At 36.1% G+C, this 16,920-nt stretch overlaps 3 protein-coding genes across 5 annotated transcripts in view; 2 read left to right on the top strand and 1 right to left on the bottom strand.

Moving 5' to 3' along the window:
* Positions 1-668: 668 nt before the first annotated feature.
* Positions 669-3,192, top strand: LOC108984436 (heat stress transcription factor B-2b). Its single transcript, XM_018956403.2, has 3 exons — positions 669-977; positions 1,327-1,663; positions 1,818-3,192. Exons 2-3 carry the CDS (start codon positions 1,403-1,405, stop codon positions 2,589-2,591), a joined length of 1,035 nt encoding a protein of 344 aa, XP_018811948.1. The 5' UTR covers positions 669-977; positions 1,327-1,402; the 3' UTR covers positions 2,592-3,192.
* A 6,842-nt stretch (positions 3,193-10,034) lies between these two features.
* LOC108984415 (BON1-associated protein 2-like) lies at positions 10,035-11,600 on the top strand. 2 transcript variants are annotated; one of them, XM_018956367.2, is made up of 2 exons: positions 10,035-10,210; positions 10,305-11,600. In XM_018956367.2, the coding sequence occupies exon 2, from the start codon at positions 10,670-10,672 to the stop codon at positions 11,258-11,260; it is 591 nt and encodes a 196-aa protein (XP_018811912.1). In that variant the 5' UTR covers positions 10,035-10,210; positions 10,305-10,669; the 3' UTR covers positions 11,261-11,600. The 2 variants fall into 2 exon arrangements, with proteins under 2 accessions (XP_018811912.1, XP_018811911.1); XM_018956366.2 differs by having other exon boundaries at positions 10,319-11,600.
* A 1,436-nt stretch (positions 11,601-13,036) lies between these two features.
* LOC108984425 (protein unc-13 homolog) overlaps positions 13,037-16,920 on the bottom strand; it is a 32,442-nt gene continuing 28,558 nt past the window's right edge. For both annotated transcript variants that reach the window (XM_018956380.2, XM_018956379.2), the window contains exons 20-26: positions 16,454-16,591; positions 16,237-16,343; positions 16,021-16,098; positions 15,846-15,941; positions 14,592-14,687; positions 14,318-14,501; positions 13,037-13,689 (exon numbers count right to left, since the gene is read on the bottom strand). In XM_018956380.2, coding sequence (XP_018811925.1) covers positions 13,517-13,689; positions 14,318-14,501; positions 14,592-14,687; positions 15,846-15,941; positions 16,021-16,098; positions 16,237-16,343; positions 16,454-16,591 — 872 coding nt within the window. In that variant the 3' untranslated portion in view covers positions 13,037-13,516. The remainder of the gene's footprint in view (positions 13,690-14,317; positions 14,502-14,591; positions 14,688-15,845; positions 15,942-16,020; positions 16,099-16,236; positions 16,344-16,453; positions 16,592-16,920) is intronic.

The raw sequence follows: 16,920 nt of genomic DNA on the forward strand, positions 1-16,920 counted from the left end.
TTAGCTGTAAATAATTTGGGCTAGAAATACGAGAGAGGCCCAAACTAAAACTGAGCAATTTGGGAATAATGATGATGTGTTGAAATAATTTTGAATTAACCAATCATTTAATACTAGTTAAGAGATATAGAAGAGATGATATAAATAAATAATTTTTTTAATACTAATTAATATGCATACGTATGTAAACCAGTTAAACTCAGTTGAGTTAGGCGAAAAGCGGACCTCAGGATATTCCCTCTCTTGGTAAAAAGTAGGATTTTTTGTTAGTATATTTTGGGTGGAAAAGTGGTAGGAAAAATAATTAGTAGTAGAGGGAGAGAGAAATAAATATTCCATTTTTAGGCCCAACCCAATTTTTGCCTAGTTCTGCAATCTCTAATCTACCTATATCCATCCGCGTCAGCGTAAAATACTAAAATACTACTCCTTATCTGGGTTATATCCATAGCCTCACCGACACGTATGGATGTTGCAAATCCCCGTTCCGTTTAATTCTCTTTTTTTTTTTCTTTTATTATTTATTTTCTTTTTTTAAAAAAGGAAATAAATAAATTGAAAGAATGAGAGAGAAGCTTCTGGAAAGAGACCACAGAAGAAGAAGCAGCTCCACGCACTCTCTTCTCGCGCCTTCAGTGGGCCCTACCCCTCCTCTTTTCAGTTTTCCCTGATCTTTCTCTCTTCCTTTCGTTCTCGAACCCACCAATTTTACCTTTTTTTTCTCCTACCTTCTATCATTTTACTCTCCCCACCCCCCGAACCTTCTAGAAGCATCAAAACCTCTCTCTCTCTCTCTCTCTCTCTCTCTCTCTCGCCGTTAGCCGTCTGCTCGGTTCCTACCGGCCGGCAATGTTTCGGTTGATACTGCTTGATTAGGTTGCGTGACGTAGCTGCGCGATTTCGTTCGTTTGTTTGGTTGGTGAGAACTTTCTGATCTCTCACTTTGTTCGCCGAAGAAAGATATCCGTTTTTTCCAGGTAACTTTGACCAGAATCATTTATTTCAGAATCATCTATGTTTTGTTGAATTCGTTTCTTGGTTGCTCATAACAAAAAAAAAAAAGTAATAATAATTTGTTTCTAGGTTTCATATTCTCCGTTTAAGAAAATTAGTGGAAAACAAAGGAATTATACCCTCAAATTTGAGATCTTGCCCCTGTTATTTCATGCTTATATCAGTTTCCTGAGCTGAAGCAATATACCGCTTAGGCACTGTTTCTATATTATTTGTCAACCAAGCAGAAAATGGATAGTAATAATTATATGTATATACGTATACAATCACCGGTTTTTGTCCTATTTATCTTAAGAGTTCATGAAAAATCAGATTAAGCCAACACGGCAAGTAGGGGCCTCTCTAGAAGGTTCGAGCGTTTTGGGCCTCGGATCCGAAATCGAAGGTCATGGCACCATTGCCGGTCGAACAGACTGGCGATTCCGGACCGGTGCAGGGATCGGGAGAGTCGCAGAGATCTCTGCCTACTCCATTCCTGATCAAGACCTTCCAACTGGTGGACGACCCCGCCGTGGACGACCTCATTTCCTGGAACGAAGACGGATCCACCTTCATAGTATGGCGCCCCGCTGAGTTCGCCCGTGATTTGCTACCCAAGTACTTTAAGCACAACAACTTCTCCAGCTTCGTTCGCCAACTCAACACTTACGTAAGCCTCCATATCCATATACGCACGCAAAATGATGAGAAATTTTTCCTGTAACTTTCTTACGCTTTCTCGCAGCACAATCAGGCTATTCGAGTTTTATTGTTATTCCAGGTGTTGTTGTTTTATCTTATCGTAGTTTACCGTTGAATCGTAGGGATTTCGGAAAGTTGTCCCGGACAGATGGGAATTCGCAAATGATTGTTTCAAGAAAGGCGAAAAAGGGCTCCTCCGGGACATTCAGCGCCGAAAGATCTCTCCTTCGACGATTTCTGTTGCTGCTGCTGCTTCGGCGGCTGTGACGGTGACCGTGGCGGCAGTTCCAGCAGTGGCGCGTACAGTGTCGCCTTCAATTTCCGCCGACGAGCAAGTGATCTCCTCGAATTCGTCACCGGCGGCCCACGCCCCTGCGGCGTTGTTGCAACGTAGCTCGAGCTTCACCACCACGCCTGAGCTCCTGGAAGAGAATGAGCGACTGAGGAAGGAGAACTCGCAGCTAAGTCACGAGCTTACTCAGCTGAGGGGCTTGTGCAATAACATATTCTCTATGATGGCAAACTATGCATCCGGTCAATCGGACGGTGGTGGTGGTGGTGGTGGTGGTGTTTCATTACCGGAGGGGAAGCCCCTAGAGCTTATGCCGGCGAAGCAGGTTACAGTAACGGGGGAAACGGCGTTGTGCAGTGGTGCCCACAAAGCGGACGAGGAGGTGGGAACGATGCCGAGGCTGTTTGGGGTTTCAATCGGTGTAAAGAGGGCGAGGAACGAGGAGGCGGTGGAGGAGGAGGAGGATGATGAAGAGCAGGAAGAGAGGGAAGGGCAGAATCGAGAAATTTCGCAGGAGAAAGAGTCAGGGTCAGACGTGAAATCAGAGCCGTTGGATGGGAATTCTGAGAATAAGGAAGCCCCGTGGTTGGAACTTGGAAAATGAGGAGAAGAGATAAGGTGAGCTGTGATCTTGATTTCGACGAGAGGGCTCACGTGACTAAAACCAAAGATTATGTTGGCAGGTGTTGGTGGTGTTGAAGTTGTAACTGCGTGAAATAGATTTTACGTAAGAACTAAAGAAAGAAGCAACGACCGAGCCAGCAGACAAGCTGTAGTTGCTTCTGGTAAAGTGTGAAATATGCGGAGCAAAGTCTCAGCGGCCAGTTTGAAGTTTGATCCGCGGATGGTATGGTGGAACAGCCAACTTAAAAGAGCATGAGGGAGTGAGGGAGGGAGATCTGTTGGTCATTAAAAATAGAAGATGATCTGAAAAGGCGGTAAAAGAACTATAACAAGTGCACTAAAAAGTACAAAGTTTTTTTTTTTTTTTTTTATAATTTGGTTGGGGCCTATTTGGTTCAAGCTTGTTGGGTGTTGCCGGTACTGAAAGAGAAGGCGTACCGGCCAACAGGTTGTTTAAAAGAAGCATTCCACATGCGAATGTAATGTTATCAAGTACTGCAGACTCCTAACATTGGGTAGGACTCGTGGTGGTACTTTCTTAGATATTTAATAATTTACTGCTTACACTATTGTCTCCTTCAGCTTTAAAGGTGGTTCTACTTCCATCCTTGACAATTGTGGTCCACTGTCATTGCCTTTTTTTTTTTAATTCATTTATCAACCAAATCAGTAATTTTCTATATCGGTGGTCATTCCGAGTCGGGTTTCTTCTTATTCGTTGATTCGGTCAGAGATTTTGTTTTTCATAAACACAAGATAACTGTAAGGCCATTAGGGTAAGAGAAATGTTATAGATATAAAAGATTTATACAGAAATAAATTTATAAAGCAACGTGAGTTTATGTAATTTATTATATTTATTTTATATTAAAAATAAATTTATAATTTAACGTATCATATTAATTTACGTTATTTTATAAATTTATTTTTATATAATTTATTTGTGATTAAAATATTTATCTAAAGATAATGCAAAGGGCTATCCAACATGTATCATTGAACGTGTTTTTAATGTATTTGAATTTTTCTTTATTTTTAAGTATTTTTTAATATCCTTGATTATTAAAAAAAAAATACACAACTTTACTAATAATTATTTTTTAATCATTAAGTAAAAAGATTAAATATTCAAAAAGTAAATTTGAGAGGGTCACATATCATTTTCCTCACTATAAGGTTAGAAAAAATTTATTTATTATTTACACACATTACACATTATATATAATTTTTTTATTTTTATTTTATTTTATTAAATATACTATGGGTGTATAGATAATGAGTAAAAAAAATTTAATTAGTTTTAAAAAAAAATTAAAAAAAATATAATATATGATATGAATCGATGAATATTAACAAAACGGTTATGTCAAATCTTGACTTCAAGAAAGAGTTCGTAAAGAACATTTTTTACCCAAAAAAAAAAAAAAAACAAAAGAGATCTTATTTTTCTGTCAGATGTGTCTAGTACAAAATCTCGCGAGCCAGTTATGCGCCTTTTACTATTGACTTTGCTGTTCAATTATCCAGATCTTGCATTAAAAAAAAAAAAAAAATTATTCAGATCTAATTTTCGCGTGAGGGGAAGGCTTTGTCTATTAAAATTTATTTTATTTTGTTTAGTTTTATTTTATTCTCTTTAAGGTCGAGAAATCATAGATTTACAGCTTTTTGGTAAATATCGAGAGACATATATTGCACAATCATATTTACTGGTCAAAAATCGTTTTGAAGAAAGTGATGGTTTTATAAAAGGAAAATTCTATTCATAGTCCGGTCTACCTTTTTATACTCCACACGAAAATTCATCTAACAAACCGGTTCATGTTCAACCTCCGGTCCAATTCGGAATTCATCTGTTCTCCCGAAACTCATTTCACTCTCATACAAATCCTGAATCAACTCCCCTCCCCACCCACCCTCGGCACCGACACTCCCTCTCTCACCTCCCTCGCCATCTCTCGCCTCTCCCTCCCTGAATCAGTTCTCTTTTTTCTTAGTTTCTCAGTCTGGGTTTCTTCTGGAAGCTTGAGAGTTTGATCATGGATGATGTGTATGCAAATTTCATTGAGAGAATGAACCCAACAAGGCATGCTTCCCTCTCTTTCTCACTCTTTACATACAGCCTTTATATCTCAACTTAGTTTCTGGGGATTTCTTGGGGATCATGTATTTGACCATTTGAAATAAGTCTCATTTGGCTGTCTGGTTAATGATAATACACAATGAAACACACACTCCCCCCCCCCCTCCCCGGGCGCGCGGATAGAGTTGAAAGGTTACAAACTATCAAATCTTCCTCCATTTCTAATCTAGGATCTGGCTTTTAAATAGGGAAAAAAATCTAGGAAATGGGTTTGGCAAAAATCTAGAAAATGGATTTGGAAAAAATTAATGAGTTTGGGAGAAATATGTTAATGATGAACTCTGAGAGATGGGGTTTTTTTTTTTGGTGGAGAAATGCTACAACGTACCAGGAATTTTATGATCTGATTTGCTACTCACCTGAAGAAGAAGACGAAAATCTCATCTTTCATCTTTTTGCTTTGCTTCTTCTTTCATTTTTTCTTTCTTTACTTTTTACGTTTAAATTTTTGCATTTTAACAAATCCCCAGAAACTTCTGATATTGCCTAGCGGATAGAAGATATTGCCTGGTGGAGGAAGAACGTGGGCGTAGGGGAGGGGGAATAAATTCGAAACGCACACGTGGCCTTTGTGTTAATAAAAAAAAAAAAAAAAAGGGTCTACATCACGGTTTCGTGTGGTGTTTGAGAAAAAGTGGAAGGTGTATAGAAGAACTTTTTATAAAAATCACCGCTCATGACACTCCATCCACATCTATGCGTGATCCTTACGCGTCACTCATTCTGACAACTCATCTCGACACACAAGCCATATCACTAGACTCGCCAATACCAAAATTTTCAAATATGAATTTTGTGAATAAAAAGAGACAACTGTGTTGTTTTCACAGGCCGTCATAATTTTTAAAATTTACCTGAGTTGGTCCAAACTGTAATTTTTTATTTTCGCATATATCTTACTGTTTTCATTTTTAATTTCCTTATTGTTAATTAAAATAAAAAAGAAATTATCTTTTGGACGTTTGTCTGTAGATGTTGAGTCCTCTATTTCAATGAACGGTGAGATTGAATCTCTATTTAGGCAGATAGTGTTGTCTCTTAGATGTTTGTCTGTAGAGAGTATCAACAATATTAAAGACTAAACCAGCCACAAAGGAAATAGTGTACTGGTGAAACTCTAAATGCATTATTTTAGTTTATGATGTCATATTTGATATGAGGACATTCTATAATATATCCGCTTATGGATGTAAATTTTTTAAAAAAATAAATGATAACAATTTCTCTTAAAAAAATTGGGATATTCATTTAAAAAATAATAATAATTATCTAGGCTCTGGCCTCAAATAATTATTAAAAATAATTATGCACATTTTTCTTTATCTTTTTATTTGGATAATAATAGGTTTATTACTTTCTTATCACTATTTTACTATTCTTTAATTTATTTGAAATTTTCATTTTTTATTATTTTTTAAAAATATTTTTTTAACATTTTTAATCATTAAAAAATTAAAAAAATATACAATTTTACTAATACAACTTTCGAGGTCGTTATAATTTTTTCATCCGATAACCATTTTTATATCCTGATTATAGATGTTTCTCTTTTATTTTATTTTATTTTATTTTTATCTTTTATCTTTTTCTTTTGACGTTTGGACAATAAATGCCGGACATTATATGGCGGCATCTATTGTCGTTATCATTTTAAGTTAAGAAAGTGAACGTGCTATGGGACATTCTTCTTATAGCCTAGCTAGGTTCTAACCTTTCGTGCGACATCCACTTCCTCTTTTTTAGGCCTAAATTTCTCTTCAGGCTTCAGCCATAATTTTTTTTTTTTTTTTTAAAAAAGGAAGACTTTGAAACTTTTTAGTCATGAAAAGAAATGAGAGAGGCTGTTGTTAAGTGGTAGTAAAATGATTATGATATTATTTCTTAATCCTAAATCTTAAAATCCCAAAAATGTTAAAACCGTTACATTTTGAAAACCTTAAAAACATTTTGAAGTTGCAAGTGTTTTTACTAAGGTCTTTATAGTTCCCTCTAATTATGTAAAATGTACAATGCTTCAACCAAATATTTGTAACATTGGTGATTCATCTTTTTTTGTTGTATCAGTCATCAACATTTTCGCTCATTTTATTTTTGAAAAAATTTTCTCATCAACTACTATCCACTACCTCATATCTCATATTTTATGAAAAACACCATCACACTCTATGGAAAAAAAAAATTATAGGTGTAGGGCGTGAAAGTGTATAGTAGCTGATACATAAAATTCTGCTTTATTTTCATATTTTCCGTCCTCCCACTCTTAATTCTGAATAATTAAAAAGAATAATAATCAGAAATGAGAAAAAATAATTTGTCACAAAGAATAGCCAAAAGTAAAGTCACGATCTTTAAATTTAGAGAAATGATATTTATCATTTTCAAATCACATATTAATATGTAATTTATCATTTTTGTTATTCTATTTAAACACATACATTTGGCATCTAGGTGTCTAGGATAAAGTTTCGACTAATCTCTTGAGTGCAGTGGTTCGGACTTTGCCACAATTATCTCAAATAATTTAAGAAAAAATTATTAATATAGAATTTTAACTAGATGTCTGGTTTATAGTTTCTTCTTTTTAGTAAATAAAGAAAAAGGTCATTATAGAAAGTGAGATCGTGTTATCTGGTTATGCTCGTCAGGCTGTACCCAAAACAGACAAATAGAAGTCCTCCCCTGACCTTTTGAAGCCCAATGAACTGATCTTATAAGCTTACAAGATGGTTAATTTGCTCATCACCCACCCCGACTTTAAAATAGATCCTGGGCTCTTTACTACACTCCTCCGATAGCCCATAAAGATGCTTAAATTTTGAGGATTTCAAGCCTTTTTGCTCAAACTGGGGCATAAAATGGCTAAAGCCACCTGGGTTTGGGTTGAATTGAATAAGGGTGTGGACTCGAGATGAAAAGCCACAAAGCAGGCCCACCAAGTGACCTGACATATTCTGTCGTAACAACTGGTTCGTACGAGGATTATAGTATGGTTCGTTTTGATAGTACGACGAGATAAAAGATAAAAATTAAAAATTAAATAAAATATTATTATAAAATATTTTTTTAATATTATTTTTTATTTTAAAAATTAAAAAAATTAAATTATTTATTTTATTTTATGTAAAAATTTAAAAAAATTATAATAATAAAATAAGATGAGAATATTTATAAAAAAAAATGACAATATTTTTACGAGAGTCGCTTAAAAATAAAATACATAATTCTCATAAGACAAGACAGCTTGGTATTTATAAAAATCAACATGTTCCTTGGAAGCACAAACTATTTATCAACTCCTGTTGTACATATATATTATGTTATTTCAAAAAATTCCAATATGTTATAGTATTATATATCACAACATGATAAGGTTCAAACACGTTTCGTCATTATGGCGTGCTTCACATTTTCTCCAAGACTGTCTGTACTCTGTAAGAACTCTTGCTTCTTCTTCTCTCTCTCTTTTTTTTTTTTTTTTTAAAGTTATTATTTTGAATCAATTCCTATAACAGAGATTATCATCAAAACTCTATTGGAAAAATGGGTATACCGTAGACATCATGCATGACTCCCTCTTGCATCACTTCTCAAGTTCAAGCTGATCAAAAGGCCGGGGTTTATTTTTTATTTAAAAAAAAAAATGATATTTACAGTTTTTATAAAATGTGTAAGTCCTTCGCACTCTCATAAAAAAAAAATAATAAATCTAATATATACGTAAAAAAATTTATTTTTTTAATAATAGACTTACTGTATATAAACTTTGTATCATTAAGGTTTCTATTATCCTTACTTGTTTAATCCCCATCAATTGTTTAAAGTCCTCCATTAATTACGTTAGTCTTGTGTTAATTATCACAGCTCACAAAATCGTCATTCGGCCGTGGAATATAGATAGACAGAAGATATACAGGTACACATTAGTTAGTTGCCGACACGGCTCTTGCTGATAACCCATTAGCAATAGCCATTACCTAATTATCAATGTTTTCCAACACTTGGCAAGTTGGGTCTCAGTCACTTTGTGCTGTATCATCATAAAAAAAAAATAATAATAATAATACTACTCTCACCACTTTTGGTCCCGCTCTCGGTCTCGCTATATTTTTTTTAATTTTTTTAATATATATTTTTTTTACTTAATAATTAAATAAGTATTTTTTAATGATATTATAATTTTTTTATTTTTTTAAAAAATATTTTATAGTGTTAAAAAAATATATATATAAAAAAATAAAATAAAAAAACACTACATTTTACATTGAGCGGGACCGGGAGCGGGACAGCCAGCGGGACTGTAGAGGCGTCATCTCTTTTGATTTAACTTATGGGGAACAGTAGTCGACTTTTTTGACTTGTACTTCCTTGAACTTCGGTTCTCTTCTTTTTTTTTTTTTTTCTCGGCATCGAAGTGATTACCATTCCCAACTCACTTTGCTTTAAGACAGTAGACTGCACTTCATGAGGTGTTGTTTAAATTTGTCTTTTTGTTATGAACATTCGAGTGGTTTGTAAGCGAGAACAGGTCTTCGGACTTGAACTGATCTGTCTTGAGGGATTGTGTCATTTTTGTCCAATTAGATTGTGTTTAGATGTTGAAGTGAGTTGAGTTGAGTTGAGTTGAGATGATAAAATATTGTTAGAATATTATTTTTTAATATTATTATTATTTAAAAATTTAAAAAAGTTGAATTGTTTATTATATTTTGTATTGAGATTTGAAAAAGTTATAATGATAAGTTGAGATGAGTTGAGATTATTTTGAGATCCAAACGAAGCCAGCTTTCATTTTGTTGGATTCAGCTTTTTTTCTACTGAATATATTTTTATAATATTTTATTTAATTTTTAACAAAATATTCATCTCATCTCATCTCATCTCATATAAACTAAATAATCAAACCATTACTTGATTCATCCACAAGTTGCAACAGGAAAAATCAGCCGATTGAAACGACAAAGCAAGTACTGTTTCTTGATTCATTCGCAAGTTGCATTGATTACAGGATAAGTTTCGTAGCATGAATAAGGAGAATGATATTTCTGAAGGCTCCTATTTCCTTTCCCCAAAAATAAATATGTCGAAGTTGCAAATCATTTACATATTAAATGCACGAGTAGTTCCCATGGGTTCCACCAGAATAAAAAAGTCGGGCAACAAGCACCGGAAATGCACGTATCTGCAGACGAAAAAAATAAAATAATTCGAGCGCCAACCTTTTCTACACGCGAGAAAAAAAACAAAAACAAAAACAAAAATTGTCCTATTTGGATCGATCAATGTAGGCCCAGGAAGCCGCAATCGGCAGGGATTCGCATGTGACGTGCCCTGTATTTCCTGGTTGTTCCATGTATGTTTCAAGAGAACGCTTGAGGATTCCACGTTTGGTTCTGACTTGGTAAAACAGAGACTCCTCCTTTTCCAAATTAAAGCACCATGCGACACGGTTGAAAGCTGTATGAATGATTGTTAGATTGTTTCCTGTCATATTATTAAACAATTCAAAAACTTGTTTAATTTTAGTTTTTTTTTTTTTGTTTCTGATCTCAGTTTCTCTGTCTCAGACTCTGAATAAGAATCTCGGTGAATATAATTGTGCTAGTTCCTGAAGCCCACAATCATCTGCACACTCCGACCAAAATCCAAGAATAGAAAGGAGGAATAAACATCCTTCAATAAGTTGTCGTGACATGTCATGAGTTGACTTCACAACCACGAAAATTTCATAGCTTTGAAGCATCCGCCGTTTAAATTTCCATTCCCCATCTGTATTCCACGGGGGGGAAACTGCACTGTAGTAACCCCTGAAGTTCCCAAGAAATCTCTTCCTCGTTCCCGCACAAAAATCCTCCTTATTTTCTATATCTACCCCATTAATAAGCACTACAATACTAACACCAATATACTAACCCACCATGTCGAAGCAAAATCCACCGCCGTTCATCCTGGAAATCACTGTACTGTCAGCGGAGGGATTGGAGACCACCTCTTCTTCAACTCTCTTTTCACGCCGTATCAAGCCCTTCATCACCTTCACCACGGTTCCACCCAGGCCCTTCAGCCCCAACAAGAGCGGTAATAAGAAGTGCCATGTGTACAAAACAAGCGTGGATGATGAAGGAGGCACCAACCCCACCTGGGGTGACAAGTTCCGGGTCCCTCTGGACACAGCCTTCTTTGCAAACAGATTCTCCGCCATTTATCTCCATCTCTTCACCAAGGGGCTCATTGCGGGACAGGTCCAACTGGGTTGGTTTCATATTCCGGTCAACGACTTGGGGTCACCGCCAGTTGGGTCAGTTCGGTACTTGAGTTACCGGCTGCGTGCCAGAGACGGCTCAAGGTGCCAAGGGATTGTCAATCTTTCCATAAAGTTAGAAACTTTAGCCTCTGTTGCCGGCCAAAGAGTCCCAGATTCGGAGTCACCGATGGTTGACATGTGTCGCACCGTGATTGGCATACCGGCAACGTTGTTCAGACATGTACAGGTAAGAGTGAGTGAGTGAGTGAGGGGACTGTGTCAAACAGAGTTAGGTTTTAGTTGAAAACATGTCCGGGCGTTTTGACGGTAGGTGTTGTTTGAACTGTGTGAAGTGGCTCTTGGGAAATCCAGTTGTTTGGAACTCACCAGTAATCAAAGTGAACAGGTGTAGAAAATATACTGTATTAATCATTTTGGGGGTGGAGTTTGTACTCTGATTTCTGCATATGTTAAAAAACAGGAGCCATTACGGGCATTATCGTACCGTACCTCTCTAAAGGGGCTGAGACAAAAAGCTTGACCCTTCTGTTTCGGAGAGAGAACTACCGACTACGCAATGATTACTGAGTTTGGTTTTGAGTACACTGTTTCGTTTGATTACTATGTTAAGAATGAATGTTTTACCCAGAGTTATCTTGGTTTTCTTTGTCTCAATCATTCATTTCTATGAATTTTCTTGCGGTAATAGTGTTAACAATTCATGGCGGTGCTGGTCTGCTCATGCTGCACCGCCATTGCAACAGTGTCGACGTAAATGCCTAAGATGTTATTCGTAGCCTAATTTAAGTGTTTGGAAAACTTGAGCTCCCGACTACTCCCAGGAGTCTTCTCCCCAGTGTTATGAACCCAACTAAGTTGGGCCGGGCTTGATGGGCCTCCTAATATTCATTGAGCCTAGTTCATTTACAATAAATAGTTTCTTTACTATAGGACTTAATTGGACTCTTTTTAATTACTTAGAATTGGCCTGGCCCATGGCCTTAGCGTTTGGTCTGGCCTATGGCCTTCGTATTTTCCTTATCTGTTGCCTGATAGTATAAGAGGAAAAAGAGGTTGAAAGGGATCGGGAAATTATTGTTGAAACAATTTGTATTTTCATTTGGGAGGAATTGGAAACTCGAATACCCCCAAAGTGTAGCCATTTTCATCTTCATCTTCTTTGTGACTCTCTTGTTCATTTTATCAAACAGCAACCATTAATTCATTCCCATACCATTCCTTATTACAACACATTGAAGAATAGATGGGTTCATTACACCTAGTTAGTGACACTGTCATAATCAGGACAGATCAAATACAGTTTACCGCTGATAACAGAGTTCAATGACCACGCATCTATTCAATGACTCCACCATTCATTCAAAAATTCTTCCCTTTTGATCATGGCCTAATTGAAGCGTTAAAAAACCCAACTTTTAATCCTAAAATCTCCATCCTACTTCGATGGCTTCACTCGTTGATCTCTCTTAACTTGAACTCGTTATGTCTTCCTCTTTTGATACCAATTATTAAATGCTCAACCTTTAATCCAAAAATCACATGACTATTAGATATTAATTTGATTAAACCTTCAACTCTCGAGACTATAACAGTCTAACCAAGTATTAACAAGTTCACATGCAATAAAGCAGTGGCTAATGTCAGCTCAAGGCTTGGATACCCATTGAGAAAGCGGAAAGGATGCTCTACATGTGGCCATCATCGCCTTCCACCCATGGTTGATCATTGGGATCCATTCGACTTTAGGATTCGAAAAAGTTGTAAAAAGCTACTTGAATTCTCACTTCTCACGCATTTCATTGTCTTGTGTGATGAATAATTCACAAAGAAATTATATAAAAATAATCTCACAAATTGAGGTAGTTTCCTCTAATCCGTTAAATCTACTTTATGATAAAAGTAACTTAAAAATCTAATCAACCATATCAAATTACGCCAGTTTGTGGGATTGTGTTTGTATAATATATTTGTAGCTAGAGCATTTCCTATCAACAAATAAGAAAGCAAAATATAACATTTCACATAAGCCATCTCATTAAAAAAAAAAAAAAGTTTTTATAATCCAGAAATTCTAAAAAATCCCAAAATATTGAAAAAAAGATAGACCTAAATAAGTATATGAAAAAGAAAGAGGACCACTGCCCTGCGAGTCATCCAATGGTGTTGGCCACCATTAAACTTTAAAAACTTGATGGCTCACCAACATAATGTGAAATAAATTGCAGTTTCCTAAAGTCCAAGGAAAAACTTAATGGCTCACTACAATTTAAAATAACAAAAAAATGTGGCTGAAGCATTTTACTTTTCTGAGTCACCACATTAGTGACGATACAATTACAAATAATATAGGAGGGGGTGGTGTTTGCTGACAAGGCTTTAAATGGATCACAGAACTTGGACTCGTTTAAACCCTTTGCAAGAACAGGGTGCCAACAATAGCTTGACATCTACTTGGAATACAAGGGTACTTTCCAAGCAGAACATAATCTAAGGAGTGTCTCTACCATGCCATATTCCTGATATCTGATGTGGCTTCTTGGAGTTTCTTCTTGAACGATTTAAGACTACTCTGGCCCTTGGTCCAATGAAATGAGGAGCTCCGTTTCAAGAGATCAGATATTACAGGAGATATCAATATCGAATCTGAATCCTCTGATGGAGTGTCATCGTAATCTGCAGATATATATACAATGAACCAGCTTAATGCCTCTTCCTGATACAATGTTGCTCACATTCAAGATTAATAGTGATGTTGCAACAAAAATTCCATGATTCAAGTCTAGAACCATAACTGGTTCTTTGGGAATGCTTTAAAGAAGGGAAAAACAAGGGCATTAATTCACAACTTATACCTCACAATAAGGGAAAGAGGAGGGGAGCATAGGATTATAAATTACTGCCTTCAAATGAGAGATGCTATAGAATATGTGGCTCCAAACTAGTAAAGTACTTCAATGCTAATTTTCATCTCACATATTTCATTCCTTGTGTGTATGGGGGGCCGCATCTGTGTGACTGTCCCTAAATATTATGTAAATATGGCGCTTGCCATCTTGCTTATACATTGTTAATTTATACACTACTATAGCCATTTGAAAATCACTCGTCTTATTTAATAACAAAATTCCACAAAAAATAAGCGACGTGAAAACAATCACCTGGAGATGTTGGATATTGTCTTTTTAATAATTTGGAGGCTTGTCTATCGTTCTTGTGGCACATGACTCGTTAAAGTTTGGGCATTCTTCTAATCTCATACAATAACAAAATTCCACAAAAAAAGTGACGTGAAAACAATCACCTGAAGATGTTGGGAGCTGATAATGTCGTTTTAAGAATTTGGAGGCTTGTCTATCTTTCTTGTGGCACATGACTCGTATTAAAGTTTGGGCATCTTCTAATCCCATTTTATCATGATTACGTGAATTCAATCCTGTTGAAATTTGTTCACTTGCTGTCATGAGCATCTGGATAAGAGTACCAGTCTGCAGAAATAAAAGTCACCATACTGCAAGGTTCATCCACTCGTTTGAGTATAAAAATTAGCGAAACACAAAAAAAGAAAAAGGGTAAACCTGAAGGGAATACAAGCTCAGTATTTGTTCAGCAAGTTTTGCTTCTTGGCCCACTACTGAACGTGGAAGGCCCTCTCCATCAGCTATAAAGAAATCCTAAAAAGTTGAGCAGCAATGCCCTATTAGCAACCACTGTAAACTGGTAACAATGCAATCACATGTATCAAGTAATATATACATCAGGCAAGCAACCATGATGGGTCAGGGAGTGCTTGAAAAAACAAAAGGAGAATTCCATACATACTTTTGCGAATGGCAACCAAACAATGCCACCTTCCAAACTAATTTGTGGCATATTGAAGGATATTATAATGGACTGAAATCTACTAACCATCTTAACCAAAAGAACATGAAAGTCCTGGAGTCCCTCAGAGAAGTTATATTATGGATAAGGGTTCACTCAAAACTTTCGTACTATATGGTGAGTGAGCTGTTGTGAAATTGGATAAAACTAAAGCTGCAATATGATTCTAGTTGACTGTACTAGATTAGAAACAATAAGCCAATTCCAAGTCAAGAGTTGGGTCCAATCTGACTTGGGTGAAGGTTCTGGGTCCGTTGGCTCTTAGAGCAGAGGGCAGCGTGTGAGCCTGGCTTCACAGAGCAGAGAAGGACCTCCTGGTCTCAACTGTGGAAGGATCTGATGCACTTTCCACGCACATGAACCAACTCATTTTTAAAAGCAATAAGTTGATGCATAGGAAATGATGCTGAACTAAAAGTATCAGTCCAAAACGTGCAAAACACAGCTACAGAAGTGAAAACAGTAAGCTAAAGTTTATTTCTGTTTCTTGGGTAGACCGTAGGTCACCCATTGCAATGCTACATGACATAATTGTTTTGTTTTTTTCATGTAACTTTTGATACATACGAATGATGCTGTTAAGATTCAGAGGTCAAAGACAAGACGGAGGTAACTAGGAAGAATGGGTTGGTAATGCCCGACTTCGGTGCTCACAAGTTAGCATCATTACCTGCCTGTGCAGACCATACAGTCACGTCGTCAAAATCTTGTCTTGTAATGGGCAAGTGCTTACCGTATGGTTTATGATTATTGCTTGTCCCATGCAGATTATACAGTCATGTTGGTCAACAAATTGCCTTGCCTTTAGTTGATGGACATGACCACTTACATGAGACATGTAAATGTCAGGTGTTCTTCATTTCTTTCCAGAACTTATTATTTTAATTTCCAAGTAAAGGTTTGTTTATTGACAATAGGTTTGTCTACTACAACTACAATAAGAATACAACCTTCAATAGATTAAGGTCATCCCCCATGATTATGATATCTGAATCAGAATATGAGCGAGAAGGACCTCCATTAAGTAACACCCAAACATAGCCTTCCTGAATCAAGAACACATACAAAATTAGAACCTGAGTGAAAGGGGCCACAACAGATTAGAATTTGAGGATGTAAGCACACCAGCGATGCTCGACAGATGCTGAAAACCACAAGGTCTCTAAGAGTTTCATCAATTAAACCACATATATGGTTGAGAACCTGCATCAAGGAACCTTGTATCAATAGAAATTCACCCATGTAGAAGAAAACACTATTCAAACACTACAATTCAATTTTCAAAGGATTTCTATATGCAGACATTCACGCAAACGGAGAAATTTTACTTCAATATCTTACAGTATCAATATGTGGAAGAACACTGTCCAATCGAGCACCTTCAACACTACCACGGTATAAACAAAAGAGGAATGTATCTCTGAGATCCCAGAACACAACTCTCGCACCTAGAAATTAAACTTTAGTTGATTGTCTTCATAAGCACCAAAGTCAAGTATTTAGGGAAATTGCCATTCATAAACAGGCCTGTTAATACAAATAGATTTTATAACCTTACCCGTAAGGTCACAAATTTTGCTGATAGCATCTGTCGCAGTATCCCCAATGCTGTTAAAGGTGATGACAAACAGTTCATCAATTGCTTCGCCACATGTTGGTAGAGAACTCTCTGAAGTTTCCAGAGGCTCTTCTTTAGCTGGACGAATTGTTAAGCAAGTATATATATCAAAAAATTCAGCAGTTAATAACTTTTCATCTCTCAAAAAGTAGTAAAAAATAAATAAAACTTAAAAAAGTAATATACTAGTCATTTAAGTCTGAGACCACAACTGGGAAAAAAAACCAGTGTATCATGAAGAATAAAATGCGATCTTTATTAATTTCTTATTACCTTAAAAAAATGTTTTCAATTTTTATCGACAAGAAAGAAAAAGATTCTGTTTCAGTATGTGTCAGTCTAGTAAATGCTATTTTGTACAAGTCTATATCATCATCCGTTACAAACGCATATGGATGTTCTTTCCT

Source organism: Juglans regia, chromosome 2 (assembly GCF_001411555.2).
Source record: "Juglans regia cultivar Chandler chromosome 2, Walnut 2.0, whole genome shotgun sequence".
In the NCBI taxonomy this organism is placed as follows: Eukaryota; Viridiplantae; Streptophyta; class Magnoliopsida; order Fagales; family Juglandaceae; genus Juglans; species Juglans regia.

Excerpts from the sequence above, each read along its gene's own strand:
- LOC108984436 (XM_018956403.2), top strand. The coding sequence starts at position 1,403 with ATGGCACCATTGCCGGTCGAACAGACTGGCGATTCCGGACCGGTGCAG. Across the intron at positions 1,664-1,817 it reads TTCGCCAACTCAACACTTAC|GGATTTCGGAAAGTTGTCCC; the intron begins GTAAGCCTCCAT and ends GTTGAATCGTAG.
- LOC108984415 (XM_018956367.2), top strand. The coding sequence starts at position 10,670 with ATGTCGAAGCAAAATCCACCGCCGTTCATCCTGGAAATCACTGTACTG.